The following is a 16,456-nucleotide window of genomic DNA, read 5'->3' on the forward strand; positions in this document are numbered from 1 at the left end:
ATTAGACCGATGAATAATGTTGATCTTACTTTAGGCACCTCCTGTGCAGTGCAACCTGTATGCCTCACTCTGCCTAAGCACCCTATGATTTGTATGTCCTTGTTTGCTATGATTTGCTTGTACTGCTACTACTGTACTTAGGTACATGTGATTACAATAAGTCAAAAAAAACTGTTTCCTAACATCTCTCCTGAACGGTCTGGCCCCAATTCTCAGACTATGCCACCCTTGTTCTAGAATCTCCAAACTGTTTCTTTTTATCTATCCTGTCTTTTCCTACTAGTAAGTCTTGAAGGCTACAATCAGATCACTCCTTAACCTTCTAAATTCTTGAGAAAACAAGCATAATTTATATAGTCTCTCCTCATAACTTAACCTAAGTTAGAGGTAGGTAGCAAGCATTCTTGTAAACCTACATTGTACTCTCTCCAAGATCAATATATCCTTCCTATGGTCTAGTATCCAGATCTGCTCCCAGTACTCCAAGGGAGTATAACCAGGGTTTTGTAACAAAACTTCTGCATCCTTGTTCTCCAGTGCTCTAAATAAAATGGCCAGCATTCCATTAGTTTTCGTATTTAAAATGTCACAAACAAGTAAAGAAAATAAAGATCTATGCACCTGAACCCCATTCCCATGACTCCAAAGTCTGGTTACCAGCCTTTAAGGTATTCCTCAACAAAGATGCATCCTGTTCTTTTCATTGTAACCTCAGCTTTTCTCAACAGCACTATTATAGCTGCAGAGTTACTGGCGCTCTAGTTGGGTCAGCTGCTTGAAGTGACAGGCTGTTGCATTTAATTGCATGGTAGACCCAGAGAGGCCTCTGACTCTCTTCACCCACATGGGAGGGCTCCTGTGGTGCAGTGGTCATGTCCTTACCTCTTGACCAAGTGGTTCGTTGGAGATCCACTGCGCTTAACATCATACCATCTGGAAAGTACCCTGATCTATTGTTTCTCAGTCCAAAACGGATTATTCATACTTGAATCTTACATTGAAATCCATCTACCACAGCATGAAATTCTAAAGGGATATTGATATACTATCTACACTGTTGCCTAACTTTACGTAATCACTAAATTTTCATGTATGACTTTCTATGCCAGTATCAAATCATTAATAAATAATGTGAACAATTCATATTGAAACACAGATCCCTGCGGGACATCACTGGTCACATCCTGCCAATTTGAGTACTCACTCAACCAATTCCCCAAGCATGATAGTAATTTGCTCTCAATTCCGTGAGGTTCTCTTTAGAGAGGCAAGGTTTGATCAGGATAGTCAGCATACCCTTGTCAGAAAGAGATAACAGCATGAAATAAATTGCTTCACGTGTTGCTCCAACTTGTCAGGTGATTTGAGATGGATTAGACACTTTTCAGAGCCAAACATGACTGCCATGGATCTTTTGTGACTTTTCATGATGTACTGTGGTAAAAGATCTGATCCCAGTAGACACACTCCTGCAGCATGAGTTTTACGTGCCCCCTTTCAGCATCATGCTTCCACACTGAATAAATGGCTCAGGCCCAATTCAAAATGTTGCCAATAAAGCCTATTGTATAATCCAAGGAACTGTAGAAATCTCAAGCTGTATAGGTTTCCAGTAAGTAGCAATACAGAACCGCTTGGTTGATTTCTTGACTAAAATATTGAGAAAAGGGAGCTTGTAAGACTGTTGCATTCCATCCTGCCAAATACAAGTCTAAGCCTATGTGGAGGAAGATACTTTCTATACAATCTGCTCAGCAATGTTATTGCACACCTCTAAAGAAGGTCGGACTTGAGCCCAGACCACTTGGTCAAGAGGTAAGGACATGACCACTGCACCACAGGAGCCCTCCCATGTGGGTGAAGAGAGTCAGAGGCCTCTCTGGGTCTACCATGCAATTAAATGCAACAGCCTGTCACTTCAAGCATCTGACTTAACTAGAGCGCCAGTAACTCTGCAGCTATAATAGTGCTATTGAGAAAAGCTGAGGTTACAATGAAAAGAACAGGATGCATCTTTGTTGAGGAATACCTTAAAGGCTGGTAACCAGGCTTTGGAGTCATGGGAATGGCCAGGGGGCCCCTTCTTCAACTTTGGAATGTCAAAAGAAGAAGGCTTTAAGCCATTGGGTGGTTGTCCAATTTCAGCTCAAAGCTTTTCTGAGACTCATAAAATCTTGGCTGTCCATTATAAAGGTCATTAATAGCCAATTAACAATCTTTATTGGCCAACTATCTCTGTTCTGCTATAACCCCCAGAAGCAGAAACATATCAGGCCATTTCACAATGGATGCTTCCTTAGCTCATCTCCAAAGTACTGGTCACGTAGTAGTTTGAGATGTCTTTAAACTATGTCGTGATTTTCTGTAGGGTTTATTTCTGAAAGAGGTAGAGTCTTTTCTCACACATCAAAGACAATCTTTTCTCATTCTAGGTACTAGTTGTGTCGTGCTAAGATGTTTGAAAGGAAGTAACTGAAAAACCATAACTTGAAGAAAAATAATACAATGAATATAAATCATTGTAATGCCATACCTTTCCTTTTTCCCATGTCTGCCTACTTTGTCACCACTTTCCTCATCAGAACCCAAGTCTTCCTTTCCTTCATCCCAGTCTTTATAGGATGACACTTTTGATTTCTTCTTTTCTTCTTCTTCTTTCTCTTCTCGTTCTTTTCTTTTCTGAGCAGCCAATTTATCAAGCCCTAGCAGCGAGGTCTTTGGTGCTGGTGCTCGAAAGATATGCTGATCATCTGTGGCAATCTTCTTTTTTATTATTAATCCGCCAACCTGATTGCCAGGGTCACTGCCCTCCAGCCGGTGAAGGGAGTCATCATCATTCATGCTCAAGAGCTGTTGCAGGTAATGTCAACGTCAGGATTTGAGTAAAAGCTCCTAAAACAAGAGAAATGAAACAGTATTTTTGCAACAATACACTCGGAATCAGACAAAATATTTGTTTTTGAATCCACTAGAATTACTGACAATATTATTCCAATACACTGGCATTAACGATATATAATCATGATATATCAAGTGATGTATGCTACCAGTTCAGAATATACTTCAAAGCACTGCACCATTGACATTCAACAGTGTCATAATTCAGTTGCAATGCCAGTGTAACTCCTTTTGCAAATATAAAACCTAAGCAATCGTTAACGAGTAAGGCATAAGAAGGTAAAGAAATCTAAGCTAAACTTGTGTTCTTAAAAAGCAATTTCAGTCATTAAAAATAGCTTTTTTTTGTTAAATACTCAAGTATTTTACAGGAGTATTCTCCCCAATAAGTAGAATCTCTTTTACGTTTCATGTAGAACAAGAGCTCAGGATCATTATTTTGTTTATGATACAGGTTTCCGTTGAGGCAGGGGGCACAGTCAAATGATAGGTAATAGGTAGATTTAGTAATGGTGCACATCCATAGTTAGATATTCATCAGATAAGTCAATATGATAGCAAAGTATAAACAGTCAGATTTGGCTCCAGCTAGATGTCACGCAGAAGAATGTAATCAGTGGCTAGGAAATAGACAAAGGTTTTAATGTTTCCAATATTCCATGCACTTTGACAGGAAGAGTAGATGACTTAAATGGAGAAAGACCACAGAACTATAGCACAGTAATTTAGGAGTCCTCATGTAAAGATCCCAAACCTGAATTTGCATGCTAATAGGGAAGGTAATTTGAATGTTAACCTGTATTTCAAAGGGAATGAAGTAGAAAAATAAGGAAGTCTTTCTGAAAACTATATAAGGTATTCAACAGCCTACAGGGGGAAGACTGTGAACAGTTTTGGATCCTTTATCTAAGGGAAGATGCACTGGCAATGAAGGTAGGTTGATTAGGTTGGGACTATACTCACTGGAATTTAAAAGCCAGTTTTGAGAAGGCTTGTAGCTCAGGTTGAGGTTCTGGATGTAGGTTTGCTTGCTGAGCTGGACGGTTCATTTTCAGATGTTTCTTCACCATACTAGATAACACCTTCAGTGAGCCTCTGGACGAAGCTTTGTCCCGGAGGCTCACTGAAGATGTTACCTAGTATGGTAATGAAACGTTTGAAAATGAACCTTCTAGCTCAGTGAGCAAACCTACATATGGAATTTAAAACAGTAAGACATGACCTTGTTGAAACATGCAAGGGTTATAGTGAAAAATATAAGGGTTATATTTTTCAGGTAAGGAAACCAAGGGTTATAGGGAAAAAGGCAGGAAACTGGAGGTAAGCATCAAAATATCAGCCACTGAATAGCAGGCTTGATGAGGTGAATGGCCTGTTTCTGCTCCTACGTCTTATAGAAAAAAAATCTGCTCCGCCAATAGCGTCTTTTACAAGCAGACAACTTAGACACTAATGTGGGGGGGGGGGGGGGGGAGTTTGTGGATCTAGAGAGTTTGTGATTAAATTAAGGCAGGTGTCATCAGCATACATGTGGAAACTGACATTTTATTTTTGGATGCTATTGCTAAGGAACAGCAAACACAGAAATAGAAGTGGATCAAGGATAACCCTTGGAAAACTGAGGCAATAACCTGGAAATGGAAGGGGAAGCCATTGCTGATGATTCTCCAATTACATGTGACAGTTGATAGTGGTGAGTGACTGCTGTTCCACCCAGCGAGACGACAGTGTGGTGGATTTTGCGATAAGCCATGTAAAAAGCTGCAAAGATGACTGCATGGTATCTAATTTGTGAAATTTATAGCATCGTTTTCGTGCTGCATCGGGACGGAAATCTGATTGGAGCATTCAAATACGGAGAGGTCGGACGAATGGCCATGCACTTGGGAGGCGACAACATACGGTCATTTATCACAGTACATTTCACAATCGAGTCTGTGCACTTGCGAAGCCGCTGCTTGAAGGGAAAGTTGGTCGAACGGGAAGAAACCTCTGCAACCCCGGTCATTTTTAAAACAAAACAATGTGACTAATGTTAACGATTCCCCTACCCTCACTCAGCCCCATGTACCTGTCTGTGTGAAATTAATATTCCCTGTCCCATAGGCCGCTAACGGCAGCGGCAGCAGACAGTTAAAGGCCTGTTCTCAGGCGGTACCACGGTCTCACAGCCCTTCTCCAGCCATCGCTCTCCCTGCCCTCACCAACATGGCGCCCCGATCGCGTGAAATCACTTCCGGTGCCGCGACGGTTACCGGGTCATGGATCTGAAAGGAGACCATTTGTGTTTCCGGTTGGTGTGTGTGTACTTTTCTCTCCTTCCCCCCCCCCAACCAGTGTTTGGTGGTCGCGGGCGTTCGGAGACGATGCCGGATCCTGTGGTGGAGAAAGTGGTCGTTCACCCGCTGGTGCTGCTGAGCGTGGTGGATCATTTTAACAGGTTAGTAAGGAGAAGGTTTGGACTCGGACGCGTGTGCCCTGAGTGTTGGTGGGGAACGAGCTGCGCTGCTGCAAGGGCGGGTTCGGGGCCTGTGGCCTTCCCTAGTGCACAGCAGCTGCCTGCGGTCGCAGCTACCGCCGCTGCTGCTGAGTCACACCGTCTTTAAATATGGTCCCAGCTGCCAACTCCTCACTGTTTCTATCAAAATGTATTCTCGCCGTTTGGATTTTAAATCGATTTCCATTCATAATCCAATCCGCTGAAGATGGTATTGCTGACCCCATGCATCGTTTAGTTCGTTTGTTTAGTTGCAGATATCAATTAACGTTGACTCGTTGAAGTTCCAGGAGAAAAATAGAATTAAATTTCAGCGCTTAGGTTGAATGGGTGTGCGAGATTTTTTTTTAGGCAAGAACTGCATTATAATGGTTAGTATAATCGGGTGCTGCTGTGAAATATAGGAACAGGAGTGGGCGATTTCACCTCTTTCATCAGGTCTGGCATGTATTTACACTTCACTTCCCAAACTTGGCCGTGTAACACTTAAATAATAAAATAAATGAGCTTCAATTTTGAAATGTTTCAATTGATCTAGCCTCCATAGCTTTTTTGGGAGAGTTCCAGATTTCTGAGATTTTTTTGTGTAAATAAGAGCTGAATGGCAAAGTGCTAATTTTCAAACTAAAGTACTTTATTCTGAACTTCTTCACCCCAGAGGAAATAGTTTGTTTCTCCCTAACCTATCTGATCTTAGAGTGGGATATAAGGTCAGCACAACATCAAGGGCCTGTACTGTTCTACATTCCATCACATTTTCAAATTCATGTCATTTTGTTCAAAATCTGAACCTAAGTATCACATTTGTACTGCTGATGTCTTTGTAACTGGAGACATCACAGAATTAATTTTTCAGAATTGTTGAGGCACGGAAGGATGCCATCATGTCTTCAAACAAGCATCATTACTGAGTGACAGCTTCCTTTGTCTGCATACCCTTGCATGCTATTTATTGAATCTACCTCCTCCACATTTCCAGACAATACAATCCATACCCTAAATATTCGCTGTGCGAAAAGGTTTTTTTTCTCACATCATTTTAAATATATAAATCTTTAAAAGCTAATTAAGTTGCTAATGTACTTTTGAACTTGTTAGTATGTGGAGTAGTTAAGGTGAATGCCATACATGCACTTAAAGGATAGGCTGACATGGGTGGGTAGAAACTTCTGTGGAGCATGTGCATTGATATAGTGTAAAATAGTGTGGGTGTTTTTGTACTTAAATTCTATATAATCAATTTCTTTAATCAATAGATTAAATGAATCTGATACTGAATATCATAAAAGCAGTGTTTTCAATCAATCTCTGCTTTTTAAGTATTATTTAATTTAATAAAAGTTCTCAAAAATATGGGTAAAATTTAGCTACAAGTTATCTTTTTGAAAGGTATTTTTTCATATATGTAATCCAAATAACCTGTAGTGTTTGATCTGATGTATCAAAATTGAATGATATTCATGCAGTGTACCTGGTTGCTTACATTCCAAAAATATTTTTGTCCTAATTTATCTCACATTCACCCAACTTGTATTTCAGTACTATCACATGATTAAACAGCAAGTCTGAAAAAAATTGAAAAGCTGTTTGTGAATTAAGTTAAATGTCTATTTCATTTGAGAAATATTAATTTTCTTGACATCCTATTTTTCATAATTAGTATATGGATTTATTTGTACTATAAAATCATATTTAATGCTAATTCATTGTACTGTATAGTGTATCCCCAACTTATGAATGTGATCTCATACATGTAATTTTAACGGCCCAACATAAAACATTTTCTGTACTTTCAAACGACTTCTTTACATTATCTTGCATTGTGTTCCAACTTGCATACAAATTGACTTGTAAACGGATTCCGAAATGGAATCCATTTGCAACCCGAAGAATGCCTCTCTCTTCAAAAAGTGCCTATGTACTGAGCTTGTGTTGTATGGAATATTTAGTAAGTTTTGAAAATTTAGCTTCAATAGTAAAATTGATGGTGGTGATGACAGGTTTTTTTTTTCTTAATACTAATGAAAAGGGTTCTAATTCAGTGTAAAATTACTGACCCAAATGAGAAAATAAGCATCATTGATTATCCGAACAAGATGGGTGGGGAGTATTTTGTTCGGGTAACTGATCTGATTGTAAACAAAGGAAACATTCTCAAGTGTAAATGGAACCCTATGACATAGCCTTAACCAGAAACATTGACTCACGTGTCACACCAGTCAACTTGATCAAATCAAATCAAAAGACACTCTGGGACAGAGTGGAGCCTTTGCTGTAGTTTATGTGGGTTCTCAAATGTCCAACTAGGTTTCTGTCAGTGTCTTTGCTCAGAGCCGCGGTGTTTCACTTATTCAGGTCATTGAACAAGTCTAAAACCAATTGTCTAAAATAGACATTCGGATTGTAATTAAAGTACAAGAGGAAAAAGCTGCATGTAAGTCTGTCAATATACCTCCTGAAAGAATAGCTGTCAGAAACTTTCTGCTATGTATGACAGAGAGAGAGAAAAGAGGCAGAGATGTGAGAGAGATGGAATGAGGCAGAAGGACAGTGAAGAAAGAAAGAAAATAAATGATAGAGGCAGAGTGGGAGCAAAATTGCTGAGTTCACTGGTAGCCGGTCTGTTGTGGAAAGAGAGGTTCAGCAGGTAGTGACAGATTCCGGTTTCCGATCTCAAATTTCAGGACCTTGAGATCTTGTTTGGATAATCCAAAATTCAAATAATTGATGTTTGGATAACAGAAGTTGATCTGTAAATGAATCTTTTTCAGGTTGGTAGGCTGTAACTAGGGGAGTGCTTTGAGATTACTGTCCAACCTTCAACTATTTACAATTTGTATCAGTGATGTAGATGCAAGGGCTGAATGTACGGTAACTAAATTTGTGGATGGTGTAAAGATGAGAAAGTGAGTTGTCAAAAGGAGGTAGAAAGGGAATATAGGTGGATGAGTGAACCAAAAAATGGCAGATGTAGGAAAATGTGAACTTGTCCATTTTGGCTGGAAGAGTAGAAAAGCAATGTAGTGTTTAAATGGAGAGAAATTGCGATCTCCAGAATATGGACACATTTGAATGTGATGGTACGTGAATCAAAGAAAGTTAGTACTCAGATACAGGAAGTAATTAGAAAAACAGAAATGGGGTATTGTTATTGCAAGAGAGATCGAGTAGGGGAGTTTTACATCAATTGTACAAGGTCTTAGTGACACCCAACTGTGTACAGTTTTGGTCTCCTTACTTGAAAATGATATAATTGTTAAAAGAAGTTTATAAAATGTTCACTCTTTCCTAGGATGAGAGGGTTATCCTGTAAGGGATGATTGACCGTACTCTGCCTGTACCAATTGGTGTTTAGAAGAGTAAGACGGGATTTTATTGAAACACTGAGAGGAATTCATATAGTGATTATTAGGCTGTTTCTGTTGTGGGGGCAACTACAGCTCCAATCAGAGATCTACGGCACAGTAAAAGGTCCTTCGGCCCATCACATCCACGCTAGTAAAAACAACTACCTACCATTTTCCAGCACTTGGTCCATTGTCTTCTTTGCCTTGACATCATAAATGCACATCTAAGTATTGCTCAAGTATTATGAGGGTTTCTTCCTTGTCTGCCTTATCTATGCCCCTCATAATTTCATACATCTCAATCATGTCCCCCATCAATCATGTCTGCTGTGAGGAAAACAACCCCAGACTGTCCGATCTCTCTTCATAACTGAATAGTTCAGCCCAGGCAACGTACTGGTAAATGTCCTCTGCACTCTCTTCAGTGCTATCACATCCCTCCTGTAATGTGGATTCCAGCATTATAAATAGTATTTTAGCCGTGGCCTAACCATTGCTTTATACAGTTCCAACATAACCTCCCTGCTCTTAAACCAGAGGATACAATTTAATAATGAGTTCTCCCTTTTAAAATAGAGATGAAAGTAGTTCCTTTCTTTGCGGACTGTTAGTCTGTGAAGTTCCCTTCCCCAGAAAATAGTGAAAGTTGCATCTTTAAAATTTATTGAAAGCAGAGAAGGTTGGATTTGAAATAGACGAGGCAGTCAAGGTCTGTGTAAGGACAGGCAGAAAACTGGGTGGAGATCGCAATCATATTGAATATGAAGGAAACTTTGAAGGGCTGCCTGGCCTTATCCATTTACTAAGTCTGATATTCGTGAATTATCAAATTAAAACCTCATGTTTTACTATAGAATAGAAAAAAATTAAAATTCACCATCATTTTGTCACATTGCTTCATGTGAAAATAAGTTTTCATCTATTCACCACACATTTCTGTTATTGAGGAATGAGTGAGTAAAACTGCATTTAAGCAGAGGCAGGGTGATTTTAAGATGCACCTATATTTTCAGGAATGATAGGTTACATTGTCAGCCTTCTCTCTCTCTTGCTTGATCTTGCTCTCGCATTTGCTTGCTTCCTTCCGCCATCCCAATAATCAAGGTGCAGGGTTACAGGGAAAGGGCTGGAGAATGGCACCACGTCATGATGCCCATTCACAAAGCTGGTGCAGAGATACTGAGCCAAATAGCCTCCTCCTGCACTGTAACAATTCTCTGGTTCTATGATTTTTTTTGTATGTTCACTTGAACAGGCAGACTGAGCTATCAGTATCTGATCCAAAAGATACTGCCCCGGGTTGAACTCTGCATTGTTGAAATTCATAAAGTGCTGGGGTGGAATTGGAATTTGTGAGCTTGAGGATACTGCCAAGTTGAGAGTTATTGCTGTAGTAAGTGATGTAGAGAACAAACTTAAAATGCTAATTATATATCAACAATATGCTATCAAATGTAGATAGGTATTACCATCAAAGGAACTTCTGGGAAATGGTGCTTAAAAGGGAGAAAGTGGAAGGTTTTGCTTGCCAGTTTAATATTTTGTTCTGCCTCATTACATAAATGGCAGCAAATTCAGAATCTTTAAAACAAAATATCAGAAGACAAATATGATTTAGTTCAGATAAGATGGTTCAGTATAAACAATAGAACACTAGATCTGAATGAAAATCTGTTATTAATTAATCAAGCTGTTTCATAAGTATTGCTTATTTTGTTAATTATTAAATTATTCATTGTGGTAACTTCTCATTTTTAATATTCAGAATAGGAAAAGTTGGAAATCAAAAAAGAGTCGTTGGAGTGTTGCTGGGCTCTTGGCACAAAAAGGTGCTTGATGTTTCAAATAGTTTTGCAGGTAAGAAATTAGTAGTAAATCTGATTATTACTGATGTCAGTTGCTTCTAATATTGAATAATCTGACAAAATCCTCGAATTGAAATCTAATACCTGAGACCAGACTACTTACTTGGTCCTGTTTTGATACCATTCGTGCAATTTTTAAGCAATGTGTTGCTCAAAAATGGTCAAGCTAGTTTTGAAACTCTAATCCAATATTAATTTCAGTTTTGAGCAACCAGTAACACAAAAGGTATTTCTTCTTTAGATTTTTTGGTCAGGTTATCTGCAAAGCAGTAATCTGCTCATTTAAAAAAAATGTTGGATCTTTGTTTACAAATTATTATGTACATAACTTTATTACATTTTATAGAACTATGTTGGGAGTCTTTTCAAAGGTACTATTGTGACTGTAAGTATTGTGTTGGCTGAGCAAAAGACCTTCATGGTCAGTTTTTACACTTCAAACAAAATCTGCTTTTGTAATCGTTGATAACACGCAAGAAAATTTTACTCTTACTTATATAATTAATGCTTAAATTTTAATGATGTGTCTTGATAATTAAAGCCTGGACATTTTTTCAACATTACACTTGTTGGAATAGGAAGGAAATCCCTGAACATTACAATTTTACAGTTAATTTTGATTTTTATTAATTGCCTGACATTTGAGAACATTTTATCTTTTGAATGTTCTTTACCACATTAGTTCCATTTGATGAGGATGAGAAAGATGATTCTGTGTGGTTCCTAGATCATGATTACTTGGAAAACATGTATGGAATGTTTAAGAAAGTGAACGGTAAGATTCCTTTATAGTAAGTACTTCTCTTGAACTAAATTTAGATTGTACCTGCTCATTACTTTTTATTTCAGTCAAACTGAAAGGTTCAATCTTTTGAGTTTTTGATCTTTAAGGCACTTAGAATATGAGAGGCTTATTCCCTAAGGCGAAGTGATTGGAACAGTGATTATTTTGCTTTAACAAATAAAAGATACAAACTGTATTACTATCATATATTTCTTTATGGTCAGTTTGAGTAACAAAGTTCAGTCTGTTTCTCTGCATGCCTGGATGTCAAATTAGAGAAAATATATTTTAAAATGAGAAATTAAATTAATGTTAATCAGGAATCTTCTGCTGCAAACCTGTATTTGTTTGGTTTAGAAAGATACCAATACGAACATTATTGGACAAAAAAACCTGTTTATGTCCTGCCATGTTCAATTCAGAATCTTGTAATGTGGTACATACGTCTCATTACTGATTAGAACAAATATTGTTTCAAGTGAGGCTTTTCTTTAAAGTTGTATAGATGTGAAAGTTTTCTCACATTGCTGCTTGTTGAATGTGATGCATCAAGGTATGTGATGTTAATGGGTGATTATCTATCTGTCTTAGCCAGGGAAAGGATCGTTGGATGGTACCATACTGGACCCAAGTTACACAAAAATGATATTGCTATCAATGAACTGATGAAACGATACTGTCCTAATTCTGTAAGGATTTAGACCTATCCTCCTTTTGAATAACCTTCCAATAGTTGATTGTAAATAACACTTGTTGTTTACATTATGTGTGGAGATGCTTGTTTTGGATGGTGAACTGAATTATTTAATTGTAAAGTAATCTTAATGTTTGTGTATTCATTTTGAATACAGGCTTCCATATTTTAATTAGTTGATGACCCATCTAAGAATTACAATTCCTTTATTGAAGTTTTCATTAAATCTCATGGATGAATTGACTTTAATCATTCATATTTTAATTTTGAAGAAAAATACAATAATATTTTAATTTTGTATTTCTCAAAGAATCGTTTGCGGTATATTACAATTCTTTTCATAGGTATATTGTTTGTCTTTTAGTTGTTAGATCAGGGATATCATGTCTGAGATCATTATCTCATGAGTATATTTACATAGTAATTGTTCTTATAATATTTAAATTTAAGTATTTAAAATCTTAAAATATATAACAGTATTGACATGAGTATGTTATATGGATGGGAGTGATGTGACCAAATAATCTGTTTTAAGGCTGTCTGAAGAGAAATTGTTTAATAACCTGTCGATCTTGGCTGTGACATACATAGTAAATAACTGATAGGATTCTTTACCAAAGGTTATTTAAATATTTGAATTTACTGAAAAATTGCAGACAATATAGTTTTTGTTCTCACTTGTAGTGTAATTATCAGGATGATTATATGAGAATATTATCCTTTCCTCTTGTCCCCTTTTTACCATTTAATTGTAGCACTTATGAACAACAATTAATAATTACTCAACATGAAGTCTAACATTGCTTTGCAGCAAAATAAATGTTGCATTACCCGTTTTATAATGTCCTTAATTCCTGAAGTTAGAAATGATTTCTTATCAGTGTTTTTCACTTCCTGAGACTATGTCCTGATTTTCTTTCTTTCAGGTTTTGGTTATCATTGACGTCAAACCAAAAGACCTGGGGCTGCCTACAGAGGCTTGTATTTCAGTAGAGGAAGTTCATGATGTGAGTACCGCATTGATTTATGTGAAACATGTCAATGCCTGAAATGTAATTAATCGTTTGGATGGCATTTTCTTCAGTGCCTAAAACCCAATGAAATGTGATTTATATTTTCAGTGTAACTTAAGAGTTTTATGTTGTTCAAAAGTCATTTCATTAAAACTGAATTTGAGCTTTACCCTAATTATAAACCTAAAAGCCAAATAACTGGCAACTTGTTGGATTTATAAAGCTATTAAAGTTTTGGCTTTCTTCACTATGACTTTCAGTTTCTGACTTGTTTATCACTTGGATGTTCTTCCATACATTGGAAAACTGAAATAGCATTAAACGGCATCCTTTCCATTACTAGATGATCAATGGTTATCTGAGCAGATGATGAACACTTTTTTTTTTCAAATCTGTCTTCTGACTGGTGTGCAAGAAGAAATCTACAATTGACTTAAATCATCTGGACACAGATGATTCAGGATGTTTTTCAATGACCTTTAATGTAGATTGTGTGCATGTAATTGTTGAGATGGTATATGCTTAGGTTTAACTGTGGTACCTTCTTTGTTCATGGCAGTTGTTTTACCAATGTATGCTTGGGCACTAGCCATCTAGTAGTGCTCATACCAAACAAAGATTAATATCTTGTGAAAGGGGAAAATTATAAAGGAAAATAATTATTGATTGGTAAACATCTTCACCTCAAATCGTCTTGAAACAGCTGACAAAAAAAATGAAAACTCTCAGTAAATGGACGTTGGAGGGGAGGCAATGGCCTATTGGTATTATCACTGGATTGTTAATCCAGAGGCCCAGATAATGTTCTGGGGACTCAGGTTCGAATCCCACCATGGCGTATGTCTGGAATTAAGAGTTTAATGATGACTATGAATCTATTGTTGATTGTCAGAAAAAAACATCTGGTTCACTAATGTCCTTTAGGGAAGGAACTGCCATCCTTACCTGGTCTGGCCTACAAGTAACTTCAGACCCACAGCAATGTGGTTGACTCTTAATTGCCCTCTGGGTAATTCAGGACGGGTAGTAAATATTGCCTGGGCAGTAAATGTTGCCTAGCCAGTAACACCCTCAACCTATGAATGAATTTTTTGAAAAGGTCATTGTTTTACTGTGGTATCTCTACAGGATGGAACTCCAACTTCCAAAACATTTGAACATGTCACGAGTGAAATCGGAGCGGAAGAAGCAGAAGAGGTTGGAGTAGAGCATTTGCTACGGTAAGTTGGAAATGTCAGCAATTTTTGATCCAAAAGCAAAGTTCGGTGAATTATTCCATCATCTCCCTTTGATGCTGTGATACTGGGAATTATTTTGGAGAGGAAGGCAATTTTTTAAAAAATTAAATTAATAAGAGTTTGGAATTAAATGATTCTGCTGACTTTTGAGGTTTTAATTTGGTATGTAACAGCACTTGTTTATCTAGTGAATTGAGCTGTAGCCCATAGGTTATGACATAGAATTATTATTTTTCTTTGGGACAATTCCAAGCTTTTCAGTAACATAGCACATTTCAGTGAGTTAAATAATTCCACATCCCATCTTTTTCTGTTCATTGAATTGTTCATAAATATCAAATTTCCTTGCAAATGCGATAATTATACATTATGTTGTGAATCTCTCTACTAGGAGCATATGACAAGCTAAAGAAGGATCAAGTGCACTAATGTTTCAAATTCATTTTATATGGATTTTCATTAGTTTTATATAAAGTTCCACAGCTCATCAGTGTGTCACAACACATCAGTTATAAGTTACTGTCATAGGATAATGTTTAGAATCAGCTTTTAGAATCATACCTATCCCTGCATTAAATGTCAATTTGAATTCTTTGTATAATGTTTAAGTTGTCTGATTTTATAACTTAAGGCTAGACTTTAGAATAATATTCAATTTATATGCTTGTACCCCCATTGCAGCGATATTAAGGACACCACAGTCGGCACACTGTCGCAGCGAATCACAAACCAAGTGCATGGTCTCAAAGGACTGAACTCAAAAATTTTAGAGATAAGAAATTACTTGGAGAAAGTGGCCACAGGGAAGTTGCCCATCAACCATCAAATTATTTACCAGTTGCAGGACGTCTTCAATCTACTGCCTGATGTTAATCTGCAGGAGTTTGTGAAAGCCTTTTACCTGAAGACGAATGATCAAATGTTGGTGGTGTATCTTGCATCACTTATCCGATCAGTAGTTGCCCTACACAACTTAATCAACAATAAAATTGCTAACAGAGATGCAGAAAAGAAGGAAGGGCAAGAAAAGGACGAAGGAAAGAAAGAGAAGAAAGATGACAAAGAAAAATGTGAATCAAAGAAGGAAGAAAAGAAAGACAAAAAATAAATTGTGTAGTACTTTTTTAAAGAATAGACCTTCAACTTGAACACTCAATGTTGAGTGGGAATGTTAATACTTCAACTTAATTAAAAGGGCCAACATTTACAGCCATTGTGTTTGCATAAGCCAGTTTTCTGAATCTGTACAATGTACATGTTTAATCTTGAAAATTATAAATATTGCATTACTAATTTGTCCTAAGTTTGTTATTCATTTCTATAAGTTGAGAATACCTACTTCCAAATATAACCTGCACTTTTTTTCTAGATATGAGTATATTCTGGCAGCTGCACAGTGGAGAGATTAACTTAATCTGAATCCCTTGCAACTGAGAGTAGCGCTCTGGCATCATCTACAGAATGAGTGAATTTCGTTTTCAATTTTGTTGGCTGAGCGAGTGAATAAAAGAGAATTTGATCTGGCATCATTTGTTAATATACTGACTTTTTGACTTGGCAGCTAACCCACATTGAAGGGCTGAGGGAAAAGGTGGTCTTTTCAATTGAAGGTTTTAGCTTTTGGTAGTTTATACCAATCTTTGATAGATCTATGATTACCAGTCTCTAACTTAAATATATTCCAATAGCTTCCACAATCCTCTACCATTTAAGATGTATCTGGACAGATACATGAGTAGGTGGGGAGCAGAGGAGTTAGACAAAGGCTTAGACAGTAGATTTGGATCGACTCAGGCTTGGAGGGCTGAAGGGCCTGTTCCAGGGCTGTAAGTTTCTTTGTTCTTTGATAAAGAATTCCAAAGATCCACAACCCTGAGTACAAAAAATTCTCCACCCAAGTGGTATGCGCTGATTCTGAGCTGCTTAACCAGAGAATCTCCTTGCCTGCACCTTTTGTAAGCTTCAATGCTTTCTTTTTTTGGAAAGTCTAGAGAATATAAACCCAATTTGTCTGGTTGCCCTTGCAATAAAGGTTAACATTCCGTTCTCAATAGCTTGGTGCACCTGTATGGTAGCCTTCAGTGACTTATCAACCAAGGACACCTAGGTCCCTTTGCACA

General features: G+C 37.4%; 2 protein-coding genes across 2 annotated transcripts in view; one reads left to right on the forward strand and one right to left on the reverse strand.

The window, feature by feature from the left end:
* Positions 1-5,098, reverse strand: part of dhx38 (DEAH (Asp-Glu-Ala-His) box polypeptide 38) — a 142,066-nt gene extending 136,968 nt beyond the window's left edge. Inside the window, exons 1-2 of the mRNA XM_043706699.1 lie at positions 4,970-5,098; positions 2,534-2,892 (exon numbers count right to left, since the gene is read on the reverse strand). Coding sequence (XP_043562634.1) covers positions 2,534-2,841 — 308 coding nt within the window. The 5' untranslated portion in view covers positions 2,842-2,892; positions 4,970-5,098. The remainder of the gene's footprint in view (positions 1-2,533; positions 2,893-4,969) is intronic.
* A 61-nt stretch (positions 5,099-5,159) lies between these two features.
* psmd7 (proteasome 26S subunit, non-ATPase 7) lies at positions 5,160-15,629 on the forward strand. Its single transcript, XM_043706700.1, has 7 exons — positions 5,160-5,338; positions 10,508-10,599; positions 11,290-11,382; positions 11,983-12,080; positions 13,012-13,092; positions 14,227-14,318; positions 15,018-15,629. The coding sequence occupies exons 1-7, from the start codon at positions 5,160-5,162 to the stop codon at positions 15,442-15,444; spliced, it is 1,062 nt and encodes a 353-aa protein (XP_043562635.1). The 3' UTR covers positions 15,445-15,629.
* Positions 15,630-16,456: the final 827 nt, after the last annotated feature.

The sequence above is a fragment of the Chiloscyllium plagiosum genome, chromosome 17, assembly GCF_004010195.1.
Source record: "Chiloscyllium plagiosum isolate BGI_BamShark_2017 chromosome 17, ASM401019v2, whole genome shotgun sequence".
Classification (NCBI taxonomy): Eukaryota; Metazoa; Chordata; class Chondrichthyes; order Orectolobiformes; family Hemiscylliidae; genus Chiloscyllium; species Chiloscyllium plagiosum.

Excerpts from the sequence above, each read along its gene's own strand:
- psmd7 (XM_043706700.1), top strand. The coding sequence starts at position 5,160 with ATGGATCTGAAAGGAGACCATTTGTGTTTCCGGTTGGTGTGTGTGTAC. Across the intron at positions 5,339-10,507 it reads GTGGTGGATCATTTTAACAG|AATAGGAAAAGTTGGAAATC; the intron begins GTTAGTAAGGAG and ends TTTAATATTCAG. Across the intron at positions 11,383-11,982 it reads AATGTTTAAGAAAGTGAACG|CCAGGGAAAGGATCGTTGGA; the intron begins GTAAGATTCCTT and ends TATCTGTCTTAG.